A 17,538-nucleotide genomic window follows, 5' to 3' on the forward strand; every position below is an offset into this window, starting at 1 on the left:
CACAATTCTTTCAAGTAGGTGCACCGGAAAAGCGTGAGCATGTCGTGCTGCGTATGCACCACATGCACTTCACTCCCTATATCCGCTCAAAAAAAAAGAATGAACCTGCGAGTGCAAAAGACACAACATGTGAACGCTCCGTAGTTAACAGTCTCAGCCATAGTTTATCAAGTGTGTGTGCGTATTGGCTTCGGTATACAAACTCAGAACTTCAAATTAGCGTAACTTTGTTGAGTTGCAGCAGTTTTGTTCCATGCAGAAACACAGTGTTGAGAAGCCTTTACAATTTGTTAACCGTGACGAATTCAACTGCGGTTAATAGTGAAATCGGTTAATCATTGTATCCTTACATGTGAAAGGGTTAAAAAAAATTGTAAACCACACTTGACAAATATTTTAAAAGTACTTCAAATGTCAATAATAATTTTAAAGTGGCAAAAAAATTGTTATGTGCTTTACAATGATTTGTTATGTGCACAGATTAATCATTGACTTAAAGAACAGCACTGTGCGCAAGCAAAAATACACCCTGTAGATTTCTGATTTGGCTTTAACAAAGAGCCAGCGAGTGTGATAGAGTGATGGAGTGACAGGCGCTGACGGGCTGCTCTCTGAAGCGCTGTCATCTTGGCCCGCTACAGCCTCAAGTATCAACACCCAGTGACTCAACACTTTTCGCTGACTAACTCTTTTTTTTTTCTCTCAGCCGAGAGTGAAGAAGGGAGGGCGATAAGAAGATTGTCATTCTCAGCGCTGGAGGGAAAGACAGAGAGACAGAGAGATGGCCGTATCTCAATGCTGCTGGCTGCCTCTGATAAGCACTGATAAGGCATCTCTTTGATGTTCAGTTAAGTGTAAAATTAAAATGCGCCAAAAGCCGAAGGGGCGAGTAAACGAGCGGCACCCCCTTCTGCATCTACAACTGAGAGGATTTTCCTGCCTTTTTTTTTTTTTTTGCTAGTGTTTTGTATCCTCCCTGGTGTGCATGTGTCTCTCTCTCAAATCAAGCAGGTGTTAATTGTATGGGTGTCTGTCCCGCCGTGCTTATATCGAGTCCAAATCATATATCAAATCACTTTCAATCTTTCATCTGGCTATCATTAAGCCTCATTATCCACACGGCCTGATTACAGATCCAATTAACCTTGTTTCTCTGAGCCGCGGCTCCGTTAGCGTGTGCATAGTTAATAATTTCTCTAATTGAAAAACTGTAAATGTCAGAACGGCGGGTATGGAAACACTTAGTTGTCTGGCACTTCCTGACGGAGGTGTAAAAAAAATAAAAAAAATTAGAGGGACTGACCAAATGACTTCTTAATATGTCTGGAAACGCTTATAGAAGGCTTTAAGTTGATTCGTCACATCTGACCAAATGGATTTAGATGTTTATTGGAGTCATATTTAAGTCTTTTCATAGTTTCAACTACAGATGAGTTACAAATGGAGGAAATGTTAGACAATGTTTTACATTGTGGGTAGCAAACAATAAATGGTTGGCAGTAAAATCTAGAGCACCTTAAAAATATACAGCGTCTCTCACAAATCACTAATTTAAATTTAGATCTTCCATTGGATGCTTTACAATGTTATCTTTGCACATATACACTCACCGGCCACTTTATTAGGTACATTAGAGCATCAGAATGGGGAAATAAAGGTGATTTAAGTGACTTTGAACATGGCATGGTTGTTGGTGCCAGACGGGCTGGTCTGAGTATTTCAGAAACTGCGGATCTACTGGGATTTTCATGCACAAAAATCTCTAGGGTTTACAGAGAATGGTCTGAAAATGAGAAAATATCCAATGAGCAGCAGTGGGCGCAAATGCCTCGTTGATGCCAGAGGTCAGAGGAGAATGGCCAGACTGGTTCGAGCTGATGGAAAGGCAACAGTAACTCAAATAACCACTCGTTACAACCGAGGTTTGAATAAGAGCATCTCTGAACCTTGAGGCGGATGGACACACCGGGGTGGCAATCCTGTCAACTAAGAACAGGAAAATCAAGCTACAATTCGCACAGCCTCACAAAAATTGCATAATAGAAGATGTTGCCTGGTCTGATGAGTCTCGATTTCTCGATTGTTGCTTACCATGTCCATCCTTTTATGACCACAGTGCATCCATCTTCTGATGGCTACTTCCAGCAGGATAGACTGGTTTCTTGAACATGACAAAGAGTTCACTGTACTCATATGGCCTCCACAGTCAATCTAATAGAGCACCTTTGGGATGTGGTCGAGTGGGAGATTTGCATCATGGATGTGCAGCCTACAAATCTGAAGCAAATGCATGATGCTAATATGTTAATATGGACAAACATCTCTGAGGAATATGACCAGTACCTTGTTGATTAAGGCAGTTCTGAAGGCAAATAGGGTCCAACCCGGTACTAGTAATGTGTACCTAATAAAGTGGCCAGTGAGTGTTCATTAAATTAATCAGTAATTAAAGCTAAATTTGTAGCTAATCTATCATAATAATTCATGATAATGGTCCAAAATAATGGTAGCCAAAATGTATAAGTTAGGGAAAAATATTGTACACTGTACATTCTTCGTTACTAATCAATACTAAATTAATACTAATCTACATGCTGCGATGTGACTATTGCGAATGCACACATTGCGATATCGATGCTGAAACGATATATTGTGAAGCCCTAATATAAACAATTATGAATAAAACAAAGTCTGCGAAAATCTGTGAAACATTCAAATTTGGATTTAATCAAATAGTTAAATAGCATGGAAAAGGGACATAATATAATGAAGGGCCCTATCATACACCCGGTGCAATAAGGCTCAAGATGTGTTTGGCGCAATTTGCTGCTATTTTGAAACCAGTGCAACCATAATTTTCATGCTTTGTGCCACATTGTGTATATAGTAAATCCATTTGCACCACTTTGTGGACTCATGGGTGCGCTGGTGTAAAAAGGAGGTGTGTTAAGGTGCATTGTTGTTGCGTTGCTATTTTGAGGAACTGAAATAGACCGCGTCATTGACCAACTAAAAGCTGGTCTAAAGTCCAGCGCAGATCGCGTTAGATTTGTGCCTATGCTGATCCAAACGCTTACACATTGCTCAATACACACCATGTACAGCAACACACAAATATCTTAATATAGGAAAAACAAATAAAAAATTAAAAATTGTTACAAAAATGTATTGCTACAAAATTACAAAAATTAACTTTCTTCATGCCATGGGGCTTTTTACAGTTTATTCATGACAGTTTGCATTTGTATAATGTTATTATTAATAGCAGTATTATTTATTATATGCATATTTACATTTGCTTTAATAAAAACAAGTTTAGATTTGTCCACCTGTCGGGTTTAAAACCATATGGGGCATGAGAACAGGACGTGTGTTTGGATACAACTCAGTTTTTTGACAACACTTTGTTAATATTGTTCATTTATTCGTTTGCTGGAAATTAGAACTGAATTTAAAAATAGTTTTGAAACCAATTTTTGCACTTAATAAACAAAATTAAATATGTAGGCTGATGGATGTCTTCAGTGGAGTGCGTATTATACCGTTTCCCTATCCACGAAAGTAAATGAAGGAGGCTCGTTCTTTATCCTTGTGCTGCAGATGCTCTGTTTAACTGTTTTCTCGCTAGTGAAGCGTTCAGTTTTTCCACTTACAAAGTCTGTCATCTAAATAGCAAACGCATCATGGCACAACGCAACTGATTCTTAAAGGGAATGGGAGATGAGACTCTGATTGGTTTAATGCACGTTATGCTCAAAACACACCCATAACTCATTAAGAGAATAAGCACAACCCTGTTAGACCTTGCACTAGGGCGCAGAGCGTATTTGTCTGTCCTAAAAATAACAAAAGTGGATTTAGACAAACCCTAATAACAAAAGTAAACTTTTGCGCGATGAACTTTAGACTTTGTGCCTGGATTGTTAAAATAGAGCCCACTATATGGGAAGCATTGATGATGATAAAATTCTAATTCAATTTATTTCAAATATTAAGGCATTAGTAGGTGTTTTGTATAAAAATCAAAGCTAAAAAATTTGACTGCCCCCTCAGATAAAAATCAAACAAGACACTCTGGAGCTGCATGATCTCTCACACACGCATCTCTTGCTCATCTAAAGCCTACAGGGTTGCTTAGTTAGTAAGATAGTTAGTCAGTTTGCTAGTTAGCAGAGCCACTTTGTTCCTGTTGCTGTGGCTTTACTCTGCAATCATGATGCAAAGAAATGCAAGAGAGATCTAAATAAAGCCAATGTTCTCTGTGTCTGGTATCCAAGCAGCTGGAGAGTCACGTCTGCTGTTCTCCTTTCACTTCTCGGTCACCGGGTGCAACAAAACTCTGACAACACACAAAAAACTTCTCGACCTCTGAACGCGGCGCGCTCGAGTGTGCAATAATGCGTCAGACAAGAAGAAATCAAAAGCGCACGGAGAGAAAGAAAGCGGAGAAAAAGGAGAGAGGAGGCGGGAATACAAGATGTAAATCTATTCACAGATAGGGCCAGATCTGTGCTAAGACTATTATTTCCCCTCACCGCAACAGAATCTTGGCTGGAAACACGACACCGAGGCAGACATTAAACACTTGGGCCCATTTCAAACATGGCTAACCACAAACAAAAGGCACAAAAAGTTGGCGAGTTATTTGGCTCGACACTCATTAGCACCTGAAATTCTGGAAGGAATTAGGCTGTTGAAACCCACAAAAACATCCATCATGCCGCAGCAGAAAAAAAATAGAGAATTGTAGAATCAACAGGATGAAACTGTGATTGACTCAAATCGGCTTACAGCTGAAAGGAAAAAGAAATGAATGTGCTGGATTTTAATGCTGTATGAGGTTCTTTTGCACATGACGCAGTTTAACGAATGCTCACTATAGGATCTAGGCGGTCAGTTAAACTATGGCACAAAAGAGAGGAAAAGTATCTTCAACTTTTGAGAGTGAATCTGCTTTTAAATGATAATTGCGTGTGTGTTTGGGGGCCAAATTGTGATCTCTGACATAGTGGTAGACAAAGAAAACAAGAAGGAACTGCTGGTGGGTAACAGGTAATTATTTGACATTTTAGTGCAGATTAGCAATCGTTTCAATTTAAACAATGCAAAAAAGTGGATGGATGGATTTTTGATAGATGGATTACTGATGGACAGATTATGAATGGATGGATGGATTATTGAAAGATGGATAAATTATTGATGGTGGATGAATTACTGCTGGATGGATGGAAGGACTGATAGATGGATGGATGGAAGGATGGATAGATGGATGGACGAATGGATGGATGGATTACTGATGGATGGATTATATATGGATGGATAGATGAATTATTGATGGTTGGACGGATAAATTATTGATGGATGGATGGAATATTAATGAATAGTTGGATTATTAATGGATGGATGAATTATTAATAGATGGAAAGATTGTTAATGTAAAGACGGATGGATGGATGGATGGATGAATGGATGGATGGATGGATGGATGGACAAATTATTGATGGATTGATGGATGAACTATTGATGGATGGATTATGGATGAATGGATGGATGGATGTATGGAGGAATTGTTGACGGAGGGACGGACTATTGGTGGTTGGACGAATGAATGGATGGATGGATTATTGATGGATGGATGTATGGATGATTAATAGATGGATAGATTACTAATAAATGGATGGATAGATGGTTGGATGGATGGATAGATGGATGAATGGATGAGTTATTACTGATGGATGGATGAATTGATAGATTATTTTTGGAAAGATGGATTATTGATGAATTGATGAATGGATGTATGTATGTGTTATTGATAGATGGATGGAAGTATGGATAGACGAAAAGATGAATGAATTACTGATAGATGGATGGATGGATGGATGGATGGATGGATGGATGAATGGATGAGTTATTACTGATGGATGGATGAATGGATGGATTATTATTGGAAAGATGGATTATTGAAGAATTGATGAATGGATATATGTATGTGTTATTGATAGATGGATGGAAGTATGGATAGACGGAAAATGATTGAATTACTGATGGATGGATGGATGGATGGATGGATGGATGGATGGATGGATGATTAATGGATGGATGAATTATTGATTAATGCATGGATGTATGAATGGGTTATTGATGGATGGATGGATGGATGGATGGATAGATACACACACACACACACACACACACACACACACACACACACACACACACACACACACACACACACATTTATTTATTAAATACAATTTAAACAAACCAAAATAAAAATTAAAATCTAATCATAAATCAAAGTTAATCATAACACACCCTTTTATCCTACAATCACTTTTCTATAATCTGACATGCTTCTTTTCTCCTAATATTTATGTTGCTTTAGACAAAATCATATGCTAAATTAATAAATGAAAATGTATCTGATGTAAACATGGAAATACTCATAAAACATGGCCCAAAAATCTGTGAATGTGACTCAACAACAAATGTATAGACATAAAACAAACAAACAAAACAAAAAACAATTAGCTATTAGCTAAAACTACATTTCCGTTATAAACACATATTACACATGTTCTTTGCAATATCTACACATTTCAAAAACACTGATGGAAACCTGAGCAAATTAATTACAAATAAAGATAATTCAGATATTTATTTAACTGGATGACATTTTTTTGTTTCCAAAACTAAATAAAATTCACTCAAAAGTATTCAAGTGGACTTAATATGTCCGCTTTACAAGTCAAAATTAAATAAAAAAGAGAATTTAATAATAAATAAATAAAATTCACACCTCCAAATGCTCTGAAAGCTTACGAAATGTCTCTCTAAATAACAGCTTGTGGAAAACTGGATTTCTATTCAGAGTGAGAATGACATTTGCAACAATTCTTCCTCTTATCGCCCAGTGTAAACACACGTCGAGGGAAAATGCCTTGGCTCAGCAACTCAAGCAAGTGTCAAACGAGACAAACAAAGAAGCGGGTGAGAAAAGTTCCCAGTGTTTCGCAGACAACGAGTGAAAGCAGCCATTGTGCGGCTCTAACATACAGATGGACACTTGTGAAAGAGTTAATCTGCAGGAGCAAGAGGCCGATGACCAGGTTGAGTTTACCACAGCCTGAGGGACTTGTTGGATGTCAGAGAAACGGCTCATCCAAAAAGCTAAATCTGTCATTATTGACTCACCCTCGTGTTGTTTCAAAACCCGTATGTTGATATTTATTCTGCACGACACATAAAAACTACCAGCATATGGGTATGGAGCAACATTTTTGGGTGAAGTATCTCTTTTAAGGCGAGACACTGCGTGCAAAAAAGAAAAGAAAAAAAAGGGGGAGGGGGGGTTGTTGCACTTTAGAATTTATGTATGTGTCAGTTATAACATCATGATTTAACTCACTACTAACATTTTCTAGTATGATTAGCATGCTGCTAACATAATTTTGTACAATGCTAATATGTTTTATCAGGTTGCTAAAATGTTGCCATCATGATTTAACTCATCACTATTATTTTCTAGCATGATTAGCACGCTGCTAAAATAATTTTGTACAATGCTAGCATGTTTTTTCAGGTTGCTAAAAAGCTGATATCAAGATTTAACTCACTACCAACATTTTCTAGCATGATTAGCATGCTGCTAACAACATTGTGTACAATGCTAGCATGCTTTTTTTCAGGTTGCTAATATGTTGATATCATGATTTAACTCACTACTAACATTTTCTTTCATTATTAACACACTGCTAACAACATTTTGTACAATGCTAGCATGTTTTTTTCAGGTTGCTAAAGTGTTGCTATCATGATTTACTCACTCCTAACATTTTCTAGCATGATTTGCATGCTGCTTACAAAATTTTGCACAATGTTAGCATGTTTTAGGTAGCATCTGTCAATTTTGAGATCTCTATTTTGGCCTCTATTATGCAAATTTTTCTTGCATTTGTCAAATTCAAGATTAAAAATTGCGTCTAGATTTTGATTACATTTTCCTAACATGATTTAGCACGATGCTGGCATGTTTTATTAAGTTGCTAAAATGTTGCTAACACAATTTACCTCACTACTAACATTTGAAACTGCATATTTTATGTTGATAGCATGTTTCTAGCATGACTAACACACTGCTAACATGATTTGCTATAATGCTAGCATTTATTTATTGTTTTGGTTGCTAGCACACATTATAGCTACATTTGTGAATTTTGGAGCTTTCCCCCTCAATCTAAAGTTTAAAAAAATATAATTTTTATTTTAGTTGTGCACTTTAAATGTGTGTCTATAGGTTAGGGGTGGGCAAACTCGGTCCTGGAGGGCCGGTGTCCTGCACAGTTTAGCTCCTACTCTAATCAAACACACCTGCTTATAGATTCTAGTGATCTTGAAGACACTGATTAGCTTGTTCAGGTGTGTTTGACTAGTGTTGGAACAAAACTCTGCAGGGACACCAGCCCTCGAGGATCAAGTTTGCCCATCCCTGGTCTAGGTGCTCAATTACTAGCCTAGATTAATACTAGCTTATACTAGCCTTACACCTCTACTTCAGCAGCACTTACACCAAACTTCAGTTTTACAGTATTCATATCTATATTCTGAAGGTTTTTACAGATATAGTCAAACATAAATAGTCTGATTGTAAACATTTGTTGGCAACACTGTAATCAAAATCTGAATTATAAAGTGATAAAAAGAGATACACAAAATCAATTTATGAAAAACTATACTATGCAAAAAAAACGAAAGGAAATAAACAGTCATAGTGAATCTGAAACCAACGTCAATTTTGTCCTAGATATGCATACAAATTAGTTGCTAAACAAATATTATGCCTTACTTGTATATTTAAATACAACATAAAAATATATCATCCAAAAACTCACTTTCTAATCAATCAACTGGGAATATGCGGTCTTAAACTCTTCCCTCAAATTCAAATTTGAATTAGAAAAGGACAAGTAAGTGCTTGTGTTGTTCTCACTTCCTGTCCCCTCAGGTGGCAGGCCACAAAAGCTTCCATACTGAGTTTAAACGGATGCCAACCCTTGAGGGCAAAACAGAGAGCAGACGAGCCCTTCTCAATCCATCGCTCACTAGAGAAAGTGAAGCAGTGAATCATCCGAGCCACACTGAATCACAAATCAGCTCCTAACACATCTGAATCTGATTAAGCTGCACGGCACTGCTGTGGATCAAACCCTCCAGACGGGAACAATTCAGGCCTCAGAGACTGCTGCGAGTAATTCAGTAGTCAAGAATTTGTTCAGCACTAACCAGTTAATTACTAAAAGACAGTGTGGATCCCTAGCAAACTGAATTTCAATTTTATGGTAGGAAGAAAAAGTGAACAGCGATGAGAAAACAGGTTAACTAATGTTTACTTTTTTTTTTTTACTTTTTATTTAAAAAATATAAATATTTGGTATAATATAATATAATATAATATAATATTAATAAAATAAAATATAATAAAATATAATACAATAGCATATAATATAATATAATATAATATAATATAATGTAATATAATATAATATAATATAATATAATATAATAATATAATATAATATAATATAATATAATATAATATAATATAATATAATATAATATAATACAACACATATTACAATCCCATATAAATCCTATAATACAATAAAATAAAATATAATATAAAATAAAATTTAATATCATATAAATTCTATAACATAATTTAAAATAAAATAATGTAATGTAATGTAATATAATATTTTAATATTATATTTTAATATTTTTTAATTTATTATAATAAAATAAAATAAAATAAAATAAAATAAAATAAAATAAAATAAAATAAATATAATATAATATAATATAATATAATATAATATAATATAATATAATATAATATAATATAATATAATATAATATAATAAATATTTATATGCAAACATATATATTTTACAATACTTAATATTGTAAATATTGCTATATTTTATATACAATATAGTCATGCACATATTTATTTCAGACTTATCTATTGCTTGATTTGCGGACTTTCATGCTGTCCCAGGTGAGAACCTTGAGGATGGGAGGCCAAGACAAGGAAGGTATGATGGGCTTATTTATTGGAGGCTAGAATTCATCTGATTGGTCTAGCAATGATATCTGATTGGACTAGCAATTATTATTGATGTGAGGCCAGCCGCGATCAATCATATCACATGCTCCTCTCGAAATGAGTTTATAAAACTTCATTCACATAAAAATTTTCACAGTTATTGTAAATACATATAATAATATACACATATTTGTAAATATGAACTTTTATTTTGGATGCAATTAATTGTTTTACAGCACTAAATATAACGTAACGTAACGTAAACGTAACATAACATAACATAACATACCATACAATACCATACCATACCATACCATACCATAACATAACATAACATAACATAACATAACATAACATAACATAACATAACATAACATAATATAACATAACATAACATAACATAATAAAAATAATATGGGCGATGCAGTGGCGCAGTAGGTAGTGCTGTCGCCTCAAAGCAAGAAGGTCGCTGGTTCGAGCCTCAGCTTGGTCACTTGGCGTTTCTGTGTGGAGTTTGCATGTTCTCCCTGCATTTGCGTGGGTTTCCTCCACAGTCCAAAGACATGCGGTATAGGAGAATTGGGTAGGCTATATTGTCCGTAGTGTATGAGTGTAAATGAGAGTGTATGGATGTTTCCCAGAGATGGGTTGCAGCTGGAAGAGCATCCACTGCGTAAAACGTGTTGGATAAGTCGGTGGTTCATTCCGCTGTGGCGACCCCAGATTAATAAAGGGACTAAGCGAAAAAGAAAATGAAAGAATGAATAATATAATATAGCACAGAAAACTAATAATTACTACTATTAAACCCTATTAAATAATATTAAACTATTATATGTATGTATGTATATATATATACATATACACACACACACACACACAAAACAGTTCTGTCTGGATCTCAAATCTGATTGGCTGATAGCCGTGATATATTTAAGTAATATCAGCATCCGTACAGCCTCTTTACCCATTGTGTATTACTCCGCCCACATACAGCCAACAACAATCAGACACTACAGTTTTACAAATATTACTATGCTATAATATAGTTGTTTAGATTGCAACTATGCAGTTTATTTGCAAGAATAGTGCCTACTTTAAATTATTTACAATTTCTGAGAGACAGCTCGTCAGTGACAGTTAACGCTTTCTCTCCACAAGATGGCGACAGAACTGCATCATAAGCCCTTTCGCTTAGAAGATATAGCAGTCTGATTTCTAACTATAGCAGATCAAATCAATATTATACTGGTAAGCACACTTCCCAACACTTCTGTTTTTCATGGGAGTATCCCGTATTTCAGACCAGTCTACCGCAAACATCCAGTTTTTATTTCTTTCAAAAAAAAAAAACTCCCGTAAGTTCACCCACTTCCCTCTTTGGTACAGCCTGTAAACTAAACACCCCCGGGTTGCCAACTTTGGTACAGAACCCAATCGAAGTAGCCGTCATAAATCCGCTGCATCCTATCCCGGTTCTCAACCTCACCACCAAACACCCCCTCCCCCTGGTCTCCCGGGTTTTCAGAGACATGTTGGCAGGTTAGATGAGCTCTCTTTTTGCATGTTGTAGTGCTGTATTTATACCTATTTGCTCGCATATCAGGAATGTGTGTTGTGTTGGCAGATTAAAATGAGCAAAGTCACAAACACAACAGCAGTCTGGTAACGTTAGTGGATTCATTGTTATTTTCGGGGTTAATTATTGTGAAGTCCCGATTGCAACAGAGAAATTCTGTAGACTGTAACACTTTAAGAAGATATCTCTGTAGATGGATGGCATTTCATGTCACGTTCAGCCTTATAGTCTTAAAGTGTAGGCAAAACTAGCAATTTTCTTATCACGTTAGACGGAGTCATTCAAACACTAGCTCTAAAGTGATGTTGGGGAATAAGGTAGGGTTCTGCTGTTTTGACGTCAGCGGCAGAGGTGAATGAATGGCGGAAGAAAGTAGTTCCTGATAAAAATGGGTTTTTAGACTCTCCGTGTTTGATTTTCTTATTTATATACAGGTTTGAGATGTTGAAATGTTGTATAAACGCAATATCACACTTGTAGCGGTCCGATATAGCTGTATATCAGCACTGATAGGGCGCTAACGCACGCCTCCCACCAGTGCTGATATACAGCCATATTGCACTGCTACTTGTGTGATATATATATATATATATATACACACACACACACACACACACACACACACACACACACACACACACACACACACACACACACACACACACACACACACACACACACACACACACACACACACACACACATACATACATACACACACGTGTGTTTATGTGAGAGTTCAGATGCAAAAACCTCTAAGTGCCATCTGAAATTTCCATCGAAAATATAATATAATTAAATAAACAATAAATATACATATTGGTGGTGAATGAGGAGATTTCCTTAACATCTGTAAAGCACTTTGAGTCCACGGAATGAAAAGCTCAATATAAACGTAAAAAAAAAAATGTAAAAACCATGATTTGCTAGTTTTCTACACTGACTGAAAAATGAGATGTTTTGAATATAAATGTTTAATATTTACAGTTAACCATTTGAATTGTATATATTTCAGGGACATGTGGCCAGGGAAGGCAGGCGATCATCATCCTAACCTGCCTTCATGAGATGTAAAGTAATGATGAAATTAATATTTGTCCTCTGATATGTGCTATGAATGCAATTTCTGTATGATTCATATGATTTCAATCCTTTTAATAATAAAAATCGCTGTGTTTTGCATATTTTCTGTTCACTTACAGCATAGGAAGCGAGGTGAGGCAGCTCTGAGCTGCATGCCTCACATCAGATTACGCAATTCCTTGCAAACTGGGTTGAACGCATGCCTTTTGCTTACTCGGTGTATGCTACCATTATAATCCTTTATTAAAATGTTTTTACACATTGTAAACATTTTTTCATTACAAGTTCTTACTTTGCATATGATAAGTAATCTATTTCACAAATGTCTACCACTTATTTAGATTTAGGATCTGACATAAAGCCACACTGAAAAGACATGAGGTGAGGCAGGCAGTAGCCCTGCCACAGTTATTCCTGTTCAGTGATTGCTGTTCTTCTATGTAATAAGGTAAAATTCAATAGGAGTCTGTTATTTTATGTCTGCAAAAATCACAGATGTAATGTTAATATCTCAGCTCAAAATTTTCTCAAAATTGGCCTTTAATAAAAAAAAATAAAAAAAGTTAATAAATAATTGATGACCAATGCCAGAGCTAAAGGGCTTGCTTCAAAGGACAGAAGATAACTCAATCATTTCAAAGTAATTCAAGTCATTTCAAGACTTAAAGGGTCATGACAGACGGTTCAGGTCTACCTCAGAATTTTTTCAAAAGATGCATCATAATGGACGTGGATCTCCGCGAGCAAATGGCAGGAGTGGGTGTGGCCAGCAGGAGAAAATGAGTGGAGCGAACAACTGTTGTCAGTTAGCTCACAAAATGAGACACAAACCGTGAGGTTAATTCTTTTAACTTTTATATAATTATACACAATTTATTTAATTATAAAGATAATTATGTTCATATAAACACTATAAATAAGGACTTTTCCCTCAATCTCCGGGTCTGAATCATAGGTCTGAATGCAGACTCAGTGCAGCAGGTCTCTTGCCCTGTCTATTTTAACCATTAGCCCTGTTGGTAATCTAGAGGATTTAGGCAAACACAGCAGCACAGCGATGTGTCTAAATGTGAACGAACTCCTGATAAAAGACAACGTCCGCCATTCTCCAATTCTCGTATTGCTCTTCCCACAAAAATGATTGAAAATCTCAAAAAAAAATACACGAGGATTTTGTGAACCTTTAATTTATAAGTAAAGTTAAGACCAATGTTCAACCTATGTGTGTGTTTGTGAGACAGAGAGAGCCGCCGTGGTGCTATGTTGCTTATTATAGGCTGTCTGTAGCATCCACCTTGTTTTGAGAGGCATATTGAATTGCTATACATTTTACATTCAGCTGATATGTACCCGCCATGTGTATAGAAAGAATGCTGATATGATATATGAAACACAATCGGTATTTGGCAAATAATATTGAGTGCATATATTTGTAAAAAAGGCCCTGAAATAGCCAGTGCCTCATCAGCCACAATCCTCACTGCACGTCACTGATATATACCCATTTAAAAGTAGCACAGCACAATGTAAAATCCCAGAACTATCACAAGTCATTTGATCAAACTCTGCAAAAAGTTATCTACATTTGCCTTATTTAAAATTTCTTGACTAGATTTAGTTAAAACACTTGACTAGTAAAGTACTCAGAGTCAGTCAGTCAGTTAAAATGTGTCCTTTAGCAGTGGTGTGTTTGTTTAGGTGCTGCGGTCTGGCTTCTTACCTCTGCGCTGCTCACCCGACCTTCCTGGAAAGAGCACTCGGCTACATTATTAGTGCAGATGTGGCGATATTTACACCAGTTGCAGGGGAAAGGACTGCTAACACACGATGAACACCTACAGAGCAGAAAAACAACAGACAGTTACACGAGAGGCTTTATCTTAACATAGAAATCATTTAAAAATACAACTGCAAAACAAAAAGGTTTTTAGTTATATGGTGAGAAAAGAAAGCCAAGTGAATAAATGAGTTGCTTTATTTTAGTTGTATGTATATATGTGTAATTCCAAATACGTCAATGCTTGAAACTGAATTTAATAAAAACAGATAATTAACACCTACAATAATTTCTTGAGGGTTACTTAACACTCAATAATCCATAAAGAAAGTTAAGCTGATTATAATATGGATGACTTATTGTCACATTAAGCCTACTGACTTTATTCAGCTGTTAGCATCTAAAAAAAGCACATTCTAGTTCAAAACCAGCAGGAGCCAACTTTCCAGGGCAGAACGCTCTTCTTTTCTGGAAACACATGAAACTGCCATATTTTGTTCTTTCTGTTACTGGAACAGGGGGAAATGGAGAAGAAAGAGAAAGAACGGAGAACAAACAAAAACTAGAAACTTTTGAGGTTGCCTCAAAAAAGTTTAAAAAGTCTAAAATAGTTGTAAAAGCTTGAAGTTTGCAACATTCTGAAAGTTCTCCATGTTACTTACATGTTTCCAGCATGGTTTAATACACTGCTAACACATTTAGCATGTTGCTAACATTTTTCAAACAATTTTCCACAATGTTAGCAAGTTTATTAACAATTTTACTTACAGTTATTATTTAAAAACTGCTAGCGTATTTTATGTTGATAGCATATTTTGATCTAGCATGACATACAGTGTTTACATTTGTAGCATGTCGCTAACATGAATTGTATAACAGTAGCAAATTTGTAGGTTGCTAGCACAATTTAATACAATGCTAGCATGTTTTATTAGGCTGCTAAGATGCTTCTAATGTGATGTTGATGTTGCAGGAAAAATAGGAAAAATGGGCAGAGTGAAAAAACAAAACAACTAGAAAATGTTGAGGTTGTCTCAAAAAAGCAGAGCCTGAAAGTCTAAAATAGTTGTAAAAGCTTGAAGTTTGCAACAATCTGAAAGTTCTCCATGTTGCTAACATTTTTCTAGCATTGTTTAATACACTGCTAACACATAATTTGCCAAGTTAGCAAGTTTACTAACAATTCAACCTACTGCTAATATTAAAACTGCTTGCATATTTTATGTCAATTGCATGTTTTGATCTAGCATGACTTACAGTGTTTACATTTGTAGCATGTCGCTAACATGATTTTTATAATGGTAGCAAGTTTGTAGGTTGCTAGCACAACTTGATACAATGCTAGAATGTTTTATTAGGCTGCTAAGACGCTATTAATGTGATGTTGATGTTGCTGGAAAAATGGGGGAAAATATGGGCAAATAATGAAAAAAAAAAAACCTAGAAACTGTTAAGGTTGTCTCAAAAAAGCTGAGCCTAAAAGTCTAAAATAGTTGTAAAAGCCCTCCATCTTGCTAACATATTTTTAGTATTGTTTAATACACTGCTTAACATGTTGCTAACATACTCTTAGAATATTCAGTTGATAGCATGTTTTGACTTAGCATACATTTGTAGCATGTCACTAACATTTTTACAATGGCAGCAAGTCTGTAGGTTGCTAGTACAGTTTAATACAATGCTAGCATGTTTTATTAGGTTGTTAGGATGCTTCTAATATGATGTTGATGTTGCTGGAAAAATGAGCAAAGAATAATAAAAAGAAAAAAAAATAGACAATTTTGAGGTTGTCACAAAAAAGCTGAGCCTGAACGTTAGCAAGTTTACTAACAATTTTCCACAACTATAGCAAGCTTATTAAGAATTTTACTCGTAGCTAAAAGCATGTTTTGACCTAGCATGACTTACAGTGTTTACATTTGTAGCATGTCGCTGACATGAACTGTATAATGGCAGCAAGTTTGTCAGTAGCTGGCATAACTTAATACAATGCTAGCATGTTTTATTAGACTGCTAAGATGCTTCTAATGTGATGTTGATGTTTAATAAACTGCACATGGCTCCACCATCTCTGCTTTCTCGTGTCCTAATGTTAGATTAATGGTTTAACACAACTATTGGATATTTCTAGCATAATTTAACAAGTACAACATTTTACATGCTGATAGCATGTTTTATGACACATTTCTAACATTGTTAAGATGTTTCTAGCAATTTGTAGCACAAGGATAGTACACCATATCACAAAGTATTATGATTCTAGCATGTTTCAATAGCATGATTCAGAATATTGTAGGCTAAATAAAGTCAATAGTCTGAACAACTGACCCACACTGTAAAAAATATCCATAAATTAGCAGTTTTCCGTATTCTGTGATTCATGCTTTTGTTTTTCCCATTTATTTATGCTTTTGAATTGCATTATAGGGCCTTGATCTTTCGTTCAACGTTTAAACTTAAAAAGTTAGAAACAAGTGACTTTTATGAACATTTTTGATAGTCTAAAGTAATATATTGTTTAGTTTTATATTGAGTTGGTGTTGTATATTATGCTACAAAATCCTTGTAATAAACTTTCAGTACAGTACAGTGCAAGTTTGGTGGTTAGTCTTTAGTTTTACATCCCAAGGAATAGCAGTTTATAACTTTGCTCTTATAACCATAATAACACATTTATAAACATTTCAGTAAACAAACCAACAATCAAACCAAATCTAAATGCTTAACCATCACGCCACACAAAACCCAAAACTAGAGAAAGTGCAAACTTTTCCCTCTCCTCAACTGAACCTCCAGCTCAAGTCATTAATTCTCTCAATTCTTCAAATACTTTGCCTATAAATCACATCATTGTCCTCGGGAACATCTTGAACGAGCCTCGGGTCAGACTTAAACTCTCATAGAGACTCTCTTGATGTGAATGAAGACGCCGCCGTGCAAATCTGAGCGGTCAATATGTCACAAATCCGCTCTTTCACTCCAACACCCACAATT

The 17,538-nt window shown here is 35.6% G+C and overlaps 1 protein-coding gene across 2 annotated transcripts in view; it reads right to left on the minus strand.

Annotated features, from left to right (window-relative positions):
• Positions 1 to 17,538, minus strand: part of plxna3 (plexin A3) — a 355,788-nt gene that overhangs the window by 141,209 nt on the left and 197,041 nt on the right. For both annotated transcript variants that reach the window (XM_087263713.1, NM_001098489.1), the window contains 1 exon segment: positions 14,488 to 14,602. In XM_087263713.1, the coding sequence (XP_087119839.1) occupies positions 14,488 to 14,602 (115 nt within the window).

This window comes from Danio rerio, chromosome 8 (genome assembly GCF_052040795.2).
Source record: "Danio rerio strain M-AB ecotype USA chromosome 8, GRCz13ab, whole genome shotgun sequence".
Taxonomy (NCBI): domain Eukaryota; kingdom Metazoa; phylum Chordata; class Actinopteri; order Cypriniformes; family Danionidae; genus Danio; species Danio rerio.